The sequence below is a fragment of the Ovis aries genome, chromosome 11 (assembly GCF_016772045.2).
Source record: "Ovis aries strain OAR_USU_Benz2616 breed Rambouillet chromosome 11, ARS-UI_Ramb_v3.0, whole genome shotgun sequence".
NCBI lineage: Eukaryota > Metazoa > Chordata > Mammalia > Artiodactyla > Bovidae > Ovis > Ovis aries.
The window spans coordinates 18,501,167-18,518,707 of record NC_056064.1 but is presented as its reverse complement, the minus strand read 5'-3'; the positions used below and the strand labels follow the sequence as shown (position 1 = coordinate 18,518,707).

Here is a 17,541-nt window from a genome sequence, read left to right as displayed (position 1 = left end):
ACTAAATGGTAGAATTCACCTATGAAACCATCTGGTGCTGAGCTTTTGTTTGTTGAGAATTTTTTTATTATTGATTCAATTTCATTACTGGTGATTGGTCTGTTCATATTTTCTGTTTCTTCTTGAGTCAGTCTTGAAGATTGTACCTTTCTAGGAATTTGTTTTTTTTTCCTAGAGTATCCATATTATTAACATGTAACTATTCATAGTAATCTCTTATGATCCTTTGCATTTCTGTGATGCCAGAAATACAACTTCACCTTTTTCATTTCTGATTTTATATTTTAGGCCCTCTCCTTTTTTTTCTTGATGAGTCTGGCTAAAAGTTTATCAGTTTTATCTTTTCAAAGAACTACTCTTAGGTTCATTGATCTTTTTTTTTTTTTTTAGTCTCTATTTAAATATTTCTGCTCTGATCTTTATGATTTTCTTCTACTAACTTTGGGTCTTGTTTGTTCTTTTCGTTTCTTTAGGTCTGACTTGTCTATTTCAGGTTTTTCTAGTTTCCTGGGCTAGGCTTCCTCTTAGCACTAGGGGGAATCTTCCCTCTTAGAGCTGCTTATGCTACATCCCATAGGTTTTGGATCCTTGCATCTTCATGTTCATTTGTCTGCAGGTATCTTTTTATTTCTTTGATTTCTTCAGTGACCCATTGGTAACTTCCATGTGTCTGTGCTTTCCGTATTTTTTCCCTTGATGTCTAGTCTCATAGTGTTGTGGTTGGAAAAGAATCTTGATATGATTTCAGTCTTCTTAACTTTATTGAGACTTGTTTTGTGGTCTAGCATGTGATCTATCTTGGAGACTATCCCTTGGAGACTATCTATCTTGGGAATATCCCTGTTCCATGTACACCTGGAAAGGAGTGTGTATTCTGCTCTTTTGGATGGAATGTTTTCTGTATATCTGTTGATCTAGTCTAATGTGTTGTTTAAGGCCAGTGTTCCCTTATTGGCTTTCTGTGTGGATGATCTGTCCATTGATGTAAACGGAGTGTCAAAATCACCTACTATTATTGTGTTACTGTCACTTTCTCCCTTTATATCTGTTGATATTTGCTTTATGTATTTAGGTTATTCTCTGTTGGATGATAAAGAGACACATCATAGTATTACAGAAGGGTCCAATCCATCTAAAAATAAACCTTTATGTGAGTCTAATAACAAAGATTTAAAACATAAAAAGCAAAAATACATAAAACTTCTAAATATATAATATAAAAACATGTAAAAGGACAGATAGACAGACATAGTTATAGCGAGATACTTAAGTATACCTTTCTCAATATCTGATAGAATAAGCCAGCAAACAAATAGTAAGGATAGAAGATTTGAAAAACATGATTATCAAATTTGACCTATTTGACACATATGAAGAACTACATTCAATAAGTACATTTTATTTTCAAGTACATGTGGGATATTTAGTATATCTTGAGTAAGGGTCATACAAATTCTGAAGGATTCAAATCATTCAGAATTTTTTTATGACTATATTGAAATTAAGCTAGATAGCAAATAACAGAAAGCTTTATGAAATATCAAGTGATTTTGACCCTTGAACAGCATGAGTGTGAACTGTGCAGGTCCAGTTATATGCAGATTTTTTGGACATATTGAAAACACTTTTGTGTATTTGTGACAGTTTGAAAAAACCTACAGGTGAATTGCTGGCCTCGCAGTATCAAAACAATTAAGAAAAGGTATGTCATGGCATAGAATATATCTGGATACCAGTTTATATTATCATTTTGGGGGGGATCATTTATTACATCTTTTTGCTTTTTTTAATTGAAATATTACAAAAACTAAAAGAAAATTTTTTTTGGCTTCCCTGATGGCTCAGTTGGTAAAGAATCCACCTGCAATGCAGGAGACCCTGGTTTGATTCCTGGGTTGGATAGATCTGCTGGAGAAGGGATAGGCTACCCACTCCAGTATTCTTGGGCTTCCCTTGTGGCTCAGCTGGTAAAGAATCTGCCTGCAACATGAGACCTGGTTTTAATCCCTAGGTTGGGAATATCCCTGGAGAAGGGAATGGCTACCCACTCCAGTATTCTGGCCTGGAGAATTCCATGGACCGTGTAGTCCATGGGGGTCATAGTCAGACACGACTGACTGACTTTCACTAATTGAAATATATTTGATTTACAATATGTTAATCTCTGCTATGCAGCAAAGTGGTTCAATTTACATATATGCATTATTTTTCTAATATTCTTTTACATTATGTTTTATCACATAATATTGAATATAGTTTCCTATGCCATACAGTAAACCTTGTTGTTTATCCAAATATTATCATTTACTATATAAAATATATATAAATATACTATAAAAAGTTAAAATTTACAAAAGCTTACAGACTGTACATGGTGTCTTTCACAGTCAAAAGAAATGTAAGCAAATGTAAAGATGCAGTATTAAATCATAATTGCATAGAGGATTTCCCTGGCGATTTAGTGGTTGAGATTCTGCCCTTCTAATGCAGGGTCTTGGGTTCGATCCCTAGTCAGGGAATTTAAGATCCCATGTGCCACCTGGTGTGGCCAAAAAATAAAAAATCCTAGCTGCATAATGTTAACTGTAGTACATACTATACTACTGTAATAACTACATATCTGTGTTTTGTTACTGTTGGGTGAGCTCAAGTGTTGTATCTGCTTAAAATGTTCTCTGAGAAGTTTGTCTCTCCCACTAAATTGTATATCAGCAAAAAGTGATCTCTTGGGTTCTCATGTATTTTTCATCATGTTTGGTGCAGTACCATACCTTGTGACCTACACAGAGCGCACTAGTGATGAGAGCAGAGAAAGGTCGTGACATTATAAGAAGTTGAATTGTTTGACATGTGCTGTAGATTGAGATATGCAGCTGTGGTTGTCTGCCATTTCAAGATAAATGAATCCAACGTACAGACTGTTGAGGGAGAAAAATGGAAATTCATGAAGCTGTTGCTGCAACTACTCCAGTAGGCATGAAACCTTGTCCTTTTTATTGAATGTCTCTCATATTCAAAAGACAACTTTTATGTGGATGCAGGATTGCTATAAGAAAGGTATACCTATTGACTTCAGTGTGGTTTGAGAAAAAGTGAAGTCTTTATGTGACGAGTTGAAGCAAAAGGAAAGTGGAGGATCTAAAGCCAGACAATGTAATGCCTGCAAAGGATGGCTTCTTAATTTTAGAAAGAGGTTTGGCTTTAAAAATGTCAAGATAAAGGGAAAGCAGCTTCTGACCACAAGGCAGCAGATGGGTTCCTAGACTCCATTAAGAAAATTATTGGTGGAAAAGGATATCAACCTGAACAGGTTTATAATGTGGATAAAAAGTGCCTTATTCTAGCGGGGAAAAAAAATGCCACAAAGGACATTTATTAGGAAGAGAAATAAGCACCACGATTTAAGGTAGGAAGGGATAGGCTTACTGCTTTGTGCAAATGCTGTATGATCAAAACTGCCCTAATCTATAATGCAAGGCTTCTAACTTTCAAGGCTGGAAAGGAAAAGAAAGATGCCAGTCGCTAGTCTTTTAGTTGTATAAGAAAGCCTGCACATTGAGGATCATTTTTTGGATTAGTTCCATCAATGCTTTGTTACTGGAGTGAGGAAGTATCTTGCCAGTAATGGACTGCCTTTTAAAATTCTTTTGATACTGGACTGTGCCCCTGGCCACCCAGAACCCCATGAGTTTAAAACTGAAGATGTCAAAGTGGTCTCATTGCCCAAAACATGTCTCTAATTCAGCTTCTAGATCAGGGGTTCATAAGGACTTTTAGGCTCATTACACATGGTATTCTATGGAAAGGGTTGTCGACACTATGGAAGAGAACCCCAGTAAAGAGAACATCATGAAAGCCCGGAAGGATTACACTATCGAAGATGCCATCATTGTTATAGAAAAAGTTGATGCAGCTTGTAAACATGAAGTAAACTTACAATGTTGATAAATACTGTACTGCACTTTAAATGTATTTTCTGTATGATTTCTTAGCAACATTTTGTTTTTACTAGCTTTATTGTAAAAATATAGTATATAACACATATGACATACAAAAATGTGTGTTAACAACTCTGTTATTGGTGAGGCTTCCAGTCAATAGTAGACTATCAGTAGTTAACTTGTTAGGCAGTCAAAAGTTACATGTAAGTTTTTATTACTGCATGGGGAGTCAGCACCCCTAACCTCCTCATTGTTCAAGAGTCAACTGTACTTTGTTTTTATTCATATTCTGCTAATAAAAGAATAGTATAGCCATCATTAAAAATTGGTTTGCAGTGTCTACAAAAGCTAAACATCCACCTTAGCAATTCTCCTCCTAGGTATATATCCAACAAGTGTGTTTACCAAAAGACACATATAAAATATTAATAGCATAATTTATAATATTCCAAAAAGGTGTAATAGCATATTAAAAAGCAGAGACATTACTTTGCCGACTAAGGTCCATCTAGTCAAGGCTATGGTTTTTCCAGTGGTCATGTGTGGATGTGAGAGTTGGACTGTGAAGAAAGCTGAGCACCCAAGAGCTGATGCTTTTGAACTGTGGTGTTGGAGAAGACTCTTGAGAGTCCCTTGGACTGCAAGGAGATCCAACCAGTCCATTCTAAAGGAAATCGGTCCTGGGTGTTCATTGGAAGGACTGATGCTGAAGCTGAAACTCCAATACTTTGGCCACCTCATGTGAAGAGTTGACTCATTGGAAAAGACTCTGATGCTGGGAGGGATTGGGGGCAGGAGGAGAAGGGGACGACAGAGGATGAGATGGTTGGATGGCATGACCGACTCAATGGACATGAGTTTGAGTAAGCTCCGGGAGTTGGTGATGGACAGGGAGGTCTGGCGTGCTGCAATTCATGAGTTCACAAAGAGTCAGACACAACTGAGCGACTGAACTGAACTGAAAAAGCTGTAAACAGCTCAGACATTTATAAACAGTAGAGATAAATAATTTGGATTATTTCATTCCATTGATTACAGCAATGCAAAAAGAATAAGCTAATGCTAAGTGCAAAGCATGCCTGAATCTCACAGACATGATATTGAGTGAAAACAGTCAAACACAAAAGAGAACATGCTGTATGATTCCCTTTATATAAAGTTCAGAAACGGGCAGAGGTGTCTATGGCGATAGAAGTCTGAACAGTGGCTGCTTTTGTCAAGAGCTGATGACTGGAAAGGAATGTGCAAAAGGCTTCTGAGTGTTGATACTGTTGGTCTCAGTGTTGGTTATATGGGATATATACTATTGTGAAAACTCATGAAACTATATATTTAAGATTTACTACTTCATTATTTATCATGCTTTATTTTGCCAAAGATGTTTCAGCACTCATTGTTAGATACCCGTTGTTTGTATTAAGTTGTTATAAAAATAACTGGTTTTGGACTGTGAATTTTAAATCATTATTGTTGTTGTTTGGTCACTAAGTCACGTCCAGTTGTTTGTGACCCCATGGCTTGCAGCATAGCAGGCTTCCCTGTCATAACAAGGCTCAAACTCATCTTTATTAATCAAAATGGGAACCGTTACAATCTTGTTTGCCAATGAGAAATAAGTTTTTTAATTCCTGTAGCATAAAAATTTGTGCTTCGGGATTTGATGAACTCTTAGAAAGCATTTTCTGCCTCCTGCTGGTTGTGGAAGCATTTTCCCTGCAAAAAGTTGTTGAGTTGCTTTAAGAAGTGGTAGTTGGTTGGCAGGAGGTCAGGTGAATATGGTGGATGAGGCCAAACTTCTTAGCCCAGTTTGTTCAACTTTTGAAGCATTGGTGTGCAATGTGTGTTTAGGCATTGTAGTAGAGAATTGGGCCCATTCTGTTGACCAGTACTGGCTACAGATGTTGTAGTTTTTGGTGCATCTCATCAACTTACTGAGCATTCTTCTCACATGTAATGGTTTCACCAGGATTCAGATAGCTGTGTGGATCAGATAGGGAGCAGACCACCACACAGTGACCATGACCTTTTTTTGGTGCACGTTTGGCTTTGGGAAGTGCTTGAGAGCTTCTAGGTCCAACCACTGAGCTCGTCATTACCAGTTGTCATATAAAATCCACTTGTCATCGCATGTCACAATCCGATTGTGAAATGGTTCATTGTTTTTGCACAGAATAACGGAAGATGACACTTCAAAATGATTTTTTGATTTGCAGTCAGCTCATGAGGCACCCACTTATAGAGCTTTTTCACTTTTCCAATTTGCTTTAAATGCCAATCAGTCACAGAGTAGTTGGGTTCTTTGGCAACTCCTCATGTAGTTGTAAGAGGATCAGTTTTGATGATTGTTCTCAGTTGGTCGTTGTCAACTTCTGATGGCCAGCCACTGCACTCCTCATCTTCAAGGCTCTTGTCTCTTTTGCAAAACTTCTTGAAGCACCCTGCACTGAACATTCATTAGCAGTTCCTGGGCCATATGCATTATTAATGTTGCAAGTTGTCTCCACTGCTTTACAACCCATTTTGAATGTGAATAAAATAATAACTCAAATTTGCTTTTTGTCTAACATCATTTCTATAGTCTAAAATAAATATCAACAGCAAGTAATGTCATTAGCAAAAAAACATAAAGCAAGAAATGCACATTAAAATGATGTGTAACATAACCACATTTATTTAAGAATGTATTCTAATGTCAAACAACAAAGTTCAGCAATGTAAAAACCGCAATTACTTTTGCACCAAACTAATATTTGTGTGCATTGCTGTTGGTTCTATAAACCGGTATATTCTTTGCATTCTTTTTGGAAAGTTCTTTGACAGTATTTGGCAGGAGCCATACAAATGTCATTTTTTTGGTCCAAATAATTCCATTCCTGTAATTTTTTAATCCTGTGAATATAAATGAAAAGTAAAAAGCTGCACACATATATGGTTACTGCTCTTAGTTATAATAGAACATAAGGGGAAATTTAAATATTCACTAGTAAGAGAATATGTTCATATTCAATAGCAAGAGGATAATATTTCAATTTGGTGAACTATTAAGCATCCATTAAACAATGGAGGTCACATAGCAATATGGAAAATTATGAAATGTCAAATGAGTATACTGTTATACAATTTTGTTAAAATTATATGTGGAAAGTTTTAAAATAGAAAGGAACATGAAAAGGAAAATAACCACTGAGGGAGAGAAAAAGCTAATAGATTTTCTTTGAATATTAAAAAAAAATGTTAAAACAAAATGTTAGAGAATTTGCCACTTAAACTAAAAATGTCAATAAACAGGACTAAGTTTGTGCATGTTAGTGACAAAAATTAAATGTTAATTTGTGCTGTTTTTCCTTGATATGAGAGGTATAACATATAATTTTTGAAGATTTTCACAGTGCATTTCAGTTTTCAGTAAATATCTCAAAATAATTATAGTGAAAGTATTTGAAATAAGATAATATAGGTCTGATCTTTATACCATTTATAGCTTTTGGAGTTATAAAGTTGTCCAAGGTTAGAAATTTACATATTTTTCCTCTTATTTAAAGGGAGTCATTGCAGCTTATTTGCACAGGTTATCATTGGAGCTCTATTTGCAGTTTATTCATTTGATTTGATTTTAAGAGAAGAAATTAGTTCTCATTATGTGTTCCAAACAGTATTTCATTGGAGTTTTAATACAAAGCTTTAAAGAGGCGTCAAGAATCTCCAAATCCGCTGACCAAGGACTGAGAGGAATGTGCAGAGCTCAGTAATGTGCGTCTGGGGGAAGCACTGTGAACTTAACCTATTGGAGTTAAGATAGGGTTGGTTTGAAGGAAGAGTCTAGTTCTACTCTCTGTACTTCTGATGGCATTGATTCATTTCATAGCAGTGTTTTTGTGTATTAGTTGTATATTCCTGTTACTGTTCTGTGAGCCAAATCCATTTCAGTTCTATAGTCAGTCGCAGTATTTTAGGATGAATAATCTCTGTGCAATGCAAAAATCTGTTTTCCTCCCCCTTTCTCCCTTTTGAAAAATAATTTGACCTTTCTGTTCTAAGAATTTGTGGCAAACAAGATAACTTCTACTTTTAACTTGTGACCTAGAAGTAAAATGTTGTGTGTATTAGTTTTGGAGAGCTCGCCTTCTTTGGGGGGTTAATTTTATTTTCCATAGAGTTCTTTGATGCTCAGTGAAATCATATTATTTGTGTCTTACAGCAGTTTTTACACATGTATATTGCTATTCTAAATTCATCAGTATTTAACTTATGTGTACATGCCATTTAAAGTAACAATGAGAGGAATAAAGTGACTTCATTTTGTATATATATAATCCCTAGAGATTTGGGTTCTTCAGAGCTTTCCTCTTGTGCCTTACACTGCATGTTGAGGCTATAATTAAGTAGCTCAGTTTGTCAGTATTTGTAAAATAAATACTCCAGTGTTATGTTTACCAAATATTTTTTTGAGTAAGTCTTCTCTCTCTTTTTTTTTAAATTCAGGCTCTGCTGGTTCTTCATCAGTTAGATAGCATTGATTTGTGGAATCCTGATGCTCCTGTAGAAACATTTTGGGAAATTAGGTATACACACCCTTTATTTTTTAATTCAACTTAAATTTTTAATTTTTTTGTCTTTAAGTATTAACTCTATATACTTGGTTTATTAACTTTATTCACTTATACTGCCAGATGTTTTATGATTTTGTATTTTATTTGACTTGAAATTATTAGGTTATTTCGTATTTTAACTGTAAGAACATTGTCACAGCAAATTAGAAAATAAATTTTTAAAAATTGTGCTAAATTTCATTACCCAACCATAAGTAGTATTATTTGGTATGTCTTCTGCTATTTCAGATTTTTGTATGTTTAAACTGTGTTTTAAATTGATTTTTATCATTTATAAGCTTAGAGTGTTAAAGTTTTAAATATTAATAGTTTGTTTCAGTTTTTTAGACTGTAATCTCATGTTTTCAATAATACTGGTGTTTTTTGTGGATGAATTAATATAATGAATATCTGCTTAGAAGGCAAAATTGTATGTATATATAATTTTATAATTTATTTCCTTGGTTATATGAATTATTACCTTTCAGTGAGCATAGGGGTAACTCACTGAGGAAAATGTAAGTGTGTAAACCTCAGGTTTTGTTATTATCTTGTAGAACTGGGTACACCAAGTCACTTGGCAGCTGAGTTAAATCCTAGATTCTGGAGCAGTGCTCTTTGATAGTAATGTAATGTGAACCACATATGTAATTTAAATTTTTCTAGTTGCCTCATTAAAAAAATAAACAGGTAAAATTAATTTTAATAATATATTTTTAAACCCAGTGTGTGTGTGTGTATATATATATAGAGAGAGAATATTTTTAATATGTTGATCAATATAAAAGTTATTAATAAGATATTTTATGTTCTTTTTTCTAAAGTCTTCAAAATTTGGGATGTTTCATACTTACAGGACATCTCAGTTTAGACAAGCCATATTTCAAGTGCACAGTGGCCACATGTGGCTGACTTGTGGTTACTGCGTTGGACAGTGCAGCTCTAGAGTAGAAATGAGCAAACTTTTTCTCTAAAGGGCCAAGAAGTCAGTATTTTAGTTTTTGTGGGCCAGATAGCCTCTTTTATAACTGTTTACTTCTGCTCTTGGGACGTGAAAGTAGCCGTAGACAGTGAGAGAGTGGAGCGTGACCGTGTTCCACTGAAACTTTATTTGCAAAGGCAAATGATGGACTGGATTTGGCCTGCAGGCAGTTTGCCGACCCCTGCTCTAGAGCACTAGGTTTACATAGTCTGTGCTGTACAGATCTATAATTTTTCTTGAGTCCTCTGTGAGGATGAGATGCATGGATGAAGTGGTTGGGGGAGAAGGGGGCTTAGAAGTACTTTTTTTTTTTTTAATGTAATCTGCATACTTCCTTTCATTATAGTGCTATTAACATTTTGATAACCATTTCTCTAAAATAAATCCTGGAAAGGAAGATAAGCTTCTTTAAACTTTGTCCATTATTAGAGAATGCCATTCTTTTATTCTGACTTTATCTGTATTAGGTTGTTTATTGGCAATGCTGATAACAGTGAACTTTGTTTCTGCAGCTCACAAATGCTTTTTTACATTTGCAAGAAATTAACTAGTCATCAAATGCTTAGTAGCACAGAAATTCTCAAATGGTTGCGGGAAATTTTGATCTGCAGGAATAAATTTCTTCTTAAAAATAAGGTAAGCAAAATGACATCTGTTGAAATGGAAGAATATTTGGAATGGTAATGAAGAGAGATTAAGGAAATGTTTATTACCAAATCAAGTCCTTATTCATCTCCTCTCTCCTGCAAAGTCTTCAGGGGAAATGTACGTGCAGGAGACAATGGCTGAGAAATCAGCCCTTTAAGTAAAAATTATTTTGAGCTGTTACCCTTAAAGCCACAATCCTGATAAAGTCTAGACGAGTTAAGCAGGATTCTGTGGGGTGGATCTAGGAGGAGTGGGGCCTCTATAACCAAGAAGATTGAGAAATAGCGTTTGCTGTCTCTGCTCTCAAGCTCATACATAAGACTTGAATCTGATGTCTAGGCTAGTCCAGAGAATGGTATCTATCTATCTATATATATAAAGAAGCTGAAGGAAAGAGATTGAGGGCCATCAATCTAGGTTTATTTATATTTCTGTGAGAAAGTTATTACCTCTTGAAGACATCAGAAGTCTTCTTCCTTAGGGTTGAGTGAAAAGTTTTGATTCTGAACTATTGAAGCCTGATGACAAGGTTTTGGTGGCTAGAGAAGAGCCTTAAGTTTCTTTTAACATAAAGTTTCTATAATCAGTCAGTTAAAAAGTTCTGTTATGACATAGTTTTAGAAGTACTTGATTCAATAAAATTTTATCCATTTCTGGAATGGATAAAATCTATGGGAAATTTTAAATGTCTCTAATACGTATGCTTTTCAGTGTGCCATGCAGCTTGTTGAATTTTCTCTGTTTAGAAATGAGCTAATGGTGAGTTGGGTTTATTCATATCTGGTTTACCTTCATCTGTTACTGTAGTAGAATTTGGCCTTATGCCAAAGATAAGGAATGAGATTGGACTTCAGCATTTCATGCCTTGCCTATAGTATAATTCTCTAGAATGTGAGCATTAGTAATCCAGCAGTGAATCTTGTTGTCCTCTGGTTAGTGAAGTCACTCATACTTAGCATATATACCAGTGTTAATTCTGGTCCAGAGGAATTTAATCTCAAAAGAGTCAACTTCCCATTATCCTGATCGTATTATATGAGAGGAAATCTGTTGTTTTTAACTGACTAAAAAGTACATTATATTTTTCGTGTGGTAGATTTATGTTGTTGATGTTTAACTTGTGTCCATGTCAGACCTAGAAATCTTAATTTACATTTCTAGATCTGTTGATTCTGAGTATTTGAAGAGTGGAAAACTGAGAGGAGTTTCAGAGACACTGTGGAAACATTATTTGTACTACTGGGTTTCTAGAGAATGTTTTTCAGTGTGAGAGGAGTAGGAATTGGAAGGAGAGGTTTTCCAGGATAATCTTAAACAGAAAGGCAACTCATATAACTATTTATTTCTCTTGGCTATCAGTGCTTTGAAAAGGCTTACTTATTTTTCCTTTCTAGCAGGCAGATAGAAGTTCCTGTCACTTTCTCATCCTTTATGGAGTAGGATGTGATGTTCCTTCAAGTGGGAATACCAGTCAAATGTCCATGGATCATGATGAATTACTACGTACTTGTGCTCCTGGAACCTCTCTCAGGAAGGGGAAAGGAAATTCATCCATGGTAAGGGACTTCTTTTGTAGTTTTCCTGTATCATCATCTGTGCTCTGTACTTTTTTTCTGAATTAACTTGGGTAAATTTCAACTAGGTAATACAGCATAATAAAGAACTGCTTAGCTTATAGTTTCATTACTGCTCTTTGTGAACACTCAGGCAAGTTCCTAACTTATCTGTTTCTCAGTTCCTCAACTTTAAAAGGGTATAATAATTTCTGCTGCAGAATTATTGTGAGAATTAAGTGAGATTATGTGTAAATAGCACTGGATTGAGTATTTGACACTTGCAAGCTGTAACTGATAGCTATAATTATTATAACTCTCTATCCTATAAGAAAGATCATTCGTACCCCAGAAGTTTAAAAGTTCTATCAACTAAAAAAAAGTACAGATTTACTGGGGAAAAAAGGCATTTTGCTTAATGTTATATGCGTTAAGTGTTTTCATGACTTTTGTGTCCATAATTCCCTTTAAAAATAAATCATAATACTACTGAAAATGTCAGATCATTATAGAATTTCTTTTGCAGACCAAAGCTTTTTTAAATCCCTATTTTACAATAATCTTCAGTCAAAGCAAAATAACTACTCAACAGTGTGGTATTTTCTGTTGGTCTTAACTACAGAATTTGCATGTTGGCTTATAAATGAGAATTTCTCTATTTTGTGTTTTGAGAATATGTTATCCAGAGCCCAATATACCTCATACAGTCATGTTTATTTCTTATTCATGTCCTTCTTTCAGTCAGTTTGCAGTATGATTATTTAATTTCTTCCTCTGGGTGGATAGAATTTCTTGTTACTTGCTCTTCTTTTGTCATTTTTGAGTGACTGAGAAGTGCATTATATTTTTCATTGAGTAGATTTATACTGTGCATATTTTCTTTGTGTTCATATTAGACTTAATCTATATTTATAGAATCTGAAGAAATTGAACAGATACTAGTATTATGTTGGTCCAAATAATTTGAGTTCTCATTCAGTCAAGATATTTTGAGGTGTAAAAATTCTATCATGGTTAAAGAGGAAAAGCTCTTGTGGGTTATTGTATACAGACATCTATGGTACATAGCTTGTTGAATTATTGGATTTTGTAAATAAAATTACATAAGTTGCAAATATTTGCCTCCCTCTCTTGATCCCAGGATAGTGCAGCAGGGTGCAGTGGAACCCCACCAATATGCCGACAAGCTCAGACCAAATTAGAAGTGGCCCTGTACATGTTCCTGTGGAGCCCCGACACTGAAGCAGTTCTGGTTGCCATGTCCTGTTTTCGTCACCTCTGTGAGGAAGCAGATATCCGGTGTGGGGTGGATGAAGTGTCAGTACACAACTTCTTGCCCAACTATAACACATTCATGGAATTTGCCTCTGTTAGCAATATGATGTCAACAGGTAAATCATGCATAATTTTTTTTTTTAATTCAGTCTACCTTGAATCACATACTTGATGACTCTAGGAACATAGGCATGTGTTTAAGATCAATACTTCTTTAAGTTAACAGGGCTCATTCAAATACCTTTCCTGAAATCCTTTTTTTTTTCACAAGGTAAGGTGAAAGTAAATAGTATTTGGAATAAGTTATTTTCTCACTGAATTTTTAATATGCCATATGCATTTGTTTAAAAACTGACAGTATAAATTGCTTTCAGTTATAAATTATACAGTTTACTCTGCCTCAGCTGTATATAGTGAAGTTTTAAAAACATTAGCACATGTTATGAGTAAGTATAGGTAGAAATAGCTATTTTAGGCCAAGGACGTTGTAGAGACCAACTTAAATACCCCTTTCCTGTGGGGCTGGTAAAAGGAAGTGTGCAGCCTTGCCATTTGAAGCATTCCTTCCCCTCCCCTCCTCTGCCTTTTGGGTTGGCCTTGCCACGCTCTCCACTGGCAGGCAGGGCTCTCAAGTGCGGTAGGCCGATTTGCTGTTGTCTTCACTTCCCTGGTGGCGCAGATGGTAAAAGTCTTGCTTACAATGCGGGAGACTGGGGTTCCATCCCTGGGTTGGAAAGATCCTCTGGAGAAGGAAATGGCAACCCACTCCAGTACTTTTGCCCGGAAAATCCCATGGACAGAGGAGCATGGTGGGCTACAGTCCACGGGGTCGCAAAGAGTCGGACACGACTGAGTGACTTCACTTTCACTTTCACTTTCACTTAGGAAGAGCAGCACTTCAGAAAAGAGTGATGGCACTACTACGGCGAATTGAGCATCCCACTGCAGGAAACACTGAGGTATGTCCTTAGCAACAGAAATATCCTTTCCAGGCCCCCACCTGCAATTTTCGAAGGCTTGGATTTTGTGCATGTGACCAGGAATAGCTTTTGAAGCAAATCTAAGATGCATATTATAAGTAGGATATTATAATATACACCAAGTTTGAGAGCTATTACTGATTGGTTTTTTAGCTCTAGGTTTAAGGTTGCTTTCAAGTGGTAATTGCTTTCATTTTAGGCTTGGGAAGATACGCATGCAAAGTGGGAACAAGCTACAAAACTAATCCTCAACTACCCAAAAGCCAAAATGGAAGATGGCCAGGTGAGTTTGTGAAGTTGATTTTGTCTATTGATTGATCTGCTAAATATATGTACTACATACACTTTAGTAATATTTTGTGAGTGACTCTTAGTGTAATAAGTATGTAGATGTAAGACTGATGGTGTCAGTTCAGTTCAGTCACTCAGTCGTGTCCAACTCTTTGCGACCCCATGAACCGCAGCACGCCAGGCCTCCCTGTCCATCACCAACTCCCGGAGTTCACTCAGATTCACATCCATCGAGTCAGTGATGCCATCCAGCCATCTCATCCTCTGTCGTCCCCTTCTCCTCCTGCCCTCCCATCCCTCCCAGCATCAGAGTTTTCCAATGAGTGAACTCTTCGCATGAGGTGGCCAAAGTACAGCTTTGGCATCATTCCTTCCAAAGAAATCCCAGGGCTGATCTCCTTCAGAATGGACTGGTTGGATCTCCTTGCAGTCCAAGGGACTCTCAAGAGTCTTCTCCAACACCACAGTTCAAAAGCATCAATTCTTCGGTGCTCAGCTTTCTTTATGGTCCAACTCTCATATCCATACATGACTACTGGAAAAACCATAGCCTTGACTAGATGGACCTTAGTCGGCAAAGTAATGTCTCTGCTTTTGAATATGCTATCTAGGTTGGTCATGACTTTTCTTCCAAGGAGTAAGCATCTTTTAATTTCACGCTGCAGTCACCATCTGCAGTGATTTTGGAGCCCAAAAACATAAAGTCTGACACTGTTTCCACTGTTTCCCCATCTATTTTCCCATGAAGTGGTGGGACCGGATGCCATGATCTTCTTTTTCTGAATGTTGAGCTTTAAGCCAAGTTCTTCACTCTCCTCTTTCACTTTCATCAAGAGGCTTTTAGTTCCTCTTCACTTTCTGCCATAAGGGTGGTGTCATCTGCATATCTGAGGTTATTGATATTTCTCCCGGCAGTCTTGATTCCAGCTTGTGTTTCTTCCAGTCCAGCGTTTCTCATGATGTACTCTGCATATAAGTTAAATAAGCAGGGTGACAATATACAGCCTTGACGTACTCCTTTTCCTATTTGGAACCAGTCTGTTGTTCCATGTCCAGTTCTAACTGTTGCTTCCTGACCTGCATACATATTTCTCAAGAGGAAGGTCAGGTGGTCTGGTATTCCCATCTCTTTCAGAATTTTCCAGTTTATTGTGATCCACACAGTCAAAGGCTGTGGTTTATCTAAACCTGCACTAAAATGGTAGCCACTAGACACTAGTCAAATTAAAATCTCACTTATAATTAAATATAGTTAAAATTCAGTTTCTTTGTCACAGAGTAGCCACATGTGGAAATTGACTGCTATCTTGGACAGTACAGATATAAATGTTTCCATCATTGCAGAAATACTGGACAGTTCTGAGCTAGAGATGATTTATGATAGAGACCATTCCTTTTCTCTCTTTTCTTTCTCTTTTTCCATGAGAGTATTGCATAGAATTTTCAGGAAAGGAATGACAAAAGTAGAGAAAAGAATTAAAATTGAAACACTAGGTCTTACTGTTTTATTAGGTATTCTAATTAAGGGATCTGGTGGCCAGAAGATTGAGCCATAGGTTAAATGAAATTTTAAAATTTGAACATTTCACTCATCAACTGTTACCATCTGTTACCCTGGAAATTAACAATTGATATTTCTGTATGTTTGATTTGAAATGGTCATATTGTTCTCATTATTACATGTTTTAGAAAAATTCATTAGTCTCCCATTGTTTTTTCTTGTCATGCTTAATTAGAATAAGAAAAGTTACATTTTTATGAAGCAAAAATCTGCACCTAATATCATTATTCGAAGATGGACATGTGGCTTTAGAATGAAAGCTTTCTTTTTTTGTGGCTGTTTTGTTGAGATGTAATTCACATACTGTAAAATTCACCTGTTTAAAAATGTATAATTATGTGGATTTTAATATATTCAAAGTTGTGTAGCCCTCACCACAGTTTAATACCCATGCCCTTTAGCTGTCATTCCCAAACCTCCCTCTACACCTCTGCCCCTGGCCCTCGGCAGCCATTAAGCTACTTTCTGTCTGAGCAGACTTGCCAGTTCTGGACATTTCATATAAATAGCATCATGCAATGTGTGGTCAATAGTGATTGGTTTCTTTCACTTGGCGTAATGCTTACAAGGTTTATTCATGTAAATCAAAGCTTTTAAAAAGAAATTCGATATTCTGTGTTGACTATATTAGTCTGTGATAAAAATATGTTAGTGGTGCCTTAAAAATGTATATAATCTTAAGTTTGGTTTTTTTTTTAGTTAAACTTACTTTGCATCTTTCACATAGATTTTTTTAATTGTAGGATAACATAAATTTAAAAATATGTGTAAATTGATGACAGTGCAGAATATTAGGAAATGAACATACTTGTGCAGTCAGCACCCACATCAAGAAAGAAATCATTACCATCATCCCAGAAGCTTTCATTGTGCTCCTTCCAGTCACTAACGATCAAGAGTAACTAACCATTATCCTGATTGAATACAGTCATTTTCCTATTGTTAAACGTATATGAATAGAACAATAGAAGTATACTCTAATATCTGGCTTCTTTCACTCAACATAATGTTTGTGAAATTCAGCCACACTATTCTGTGCAATTCTAGTGCATTTTTTGTTATTGTAATATATTATTTATTCAACAGTCTTGAATTTAATTTTTCCTTTCTGTACCTTTTTGGCATCAGACAGTTATACAAAGACTAGGTTTTTTTAAAAAATTTGTTTATTTATTTTAATTGAAGGATATTACAATATTGTTATTTTGAATAGTGCTGCTATGAACATTCTTGAATGTGTCCTTTGCTGATCTTATAGATGTATTTCTGTAAGGCACACACAGTAGAATTGCTGAGTCACAGGATATGTGATGCACCTATGGGAAATATAAACGGATATAATCACATTAAAAAATTGCTTGATAGTTTTACAGAAACTTTTAGAAGACAGCTAACATTTAAAAATGAACTGCTACAACTAAAGATCTGTTTCTCACAACTAAAGATCCTGCAGTGAAGATCAAAAATACCTCGTGCCACAACACGACTAAGACCCAGCGCAGCCAGATAAAGAAATAAAATGAACTGTCATAATATCTATGTAAATGATCAAATATCACCTAACCATTAAAAGCTTTCCTCTTAAAGAATGTGTAACAAATGAGGCAGTGGATCCACTAATAGGGGTCTATTAATGGTTGCTTACGCTTGCATGAGGGCTTCCCAGATGGCAGTGGTAAAGAACCCACCTATCAATGAAGGAGACATAAAAGATGCCAGTT

The 17,541-nt window shown here is 35.8% G+C and overlaps 1 protein-coding gene across 31 annotated transcripts in view; it reads left to right on the top strand.

The window, feature by feature from the left end:
• The window catches only part of NF1 (neurofibromin 1), a 253,657-nt gene that overhangs the window by 100,684 nt on the left and 135,432 nt on the right, over positions 1-17,541 (top strand). For 27 of the 31 annotated variants that reach the window (XR_009595501.1, XR_009595495.1, XR_009595494.1 and 24 more), the window contains 6 exons: positions 8,424-8,503; positions 10,025-10,148; positions 11,555-11,716; positions 12,855-13,104; positions 13,874-13,947; positions 14,168-14,251. Coding sequence is in view for 14 of the 31 variants with exons in the window: in XM_060395263.1 (XP_060251246.1) it covers positions 8,424-8,503; positions 10,025-10,148; positions 11,555-11,716; positions 12,855-13,104; positions 13,874-13,947; positions 14,168-14,251 (774 nt within the window). In the remaining 17 variants the exon portion in view is untranslated. The remainder of the gene's footprint in view (positions 1-8,423; positions 8,504-10,024; positions 10,149-11,554; positions 11,717-12,854; positions 13,105-13,873; positions 13,948-14,167; positions 14,252-17,541) is intronic. The other 4 variants (XM_060395256.1, XM_060395260.1, XM_060395254.1 and 1 more) reach the window with 1 other exon arrangement.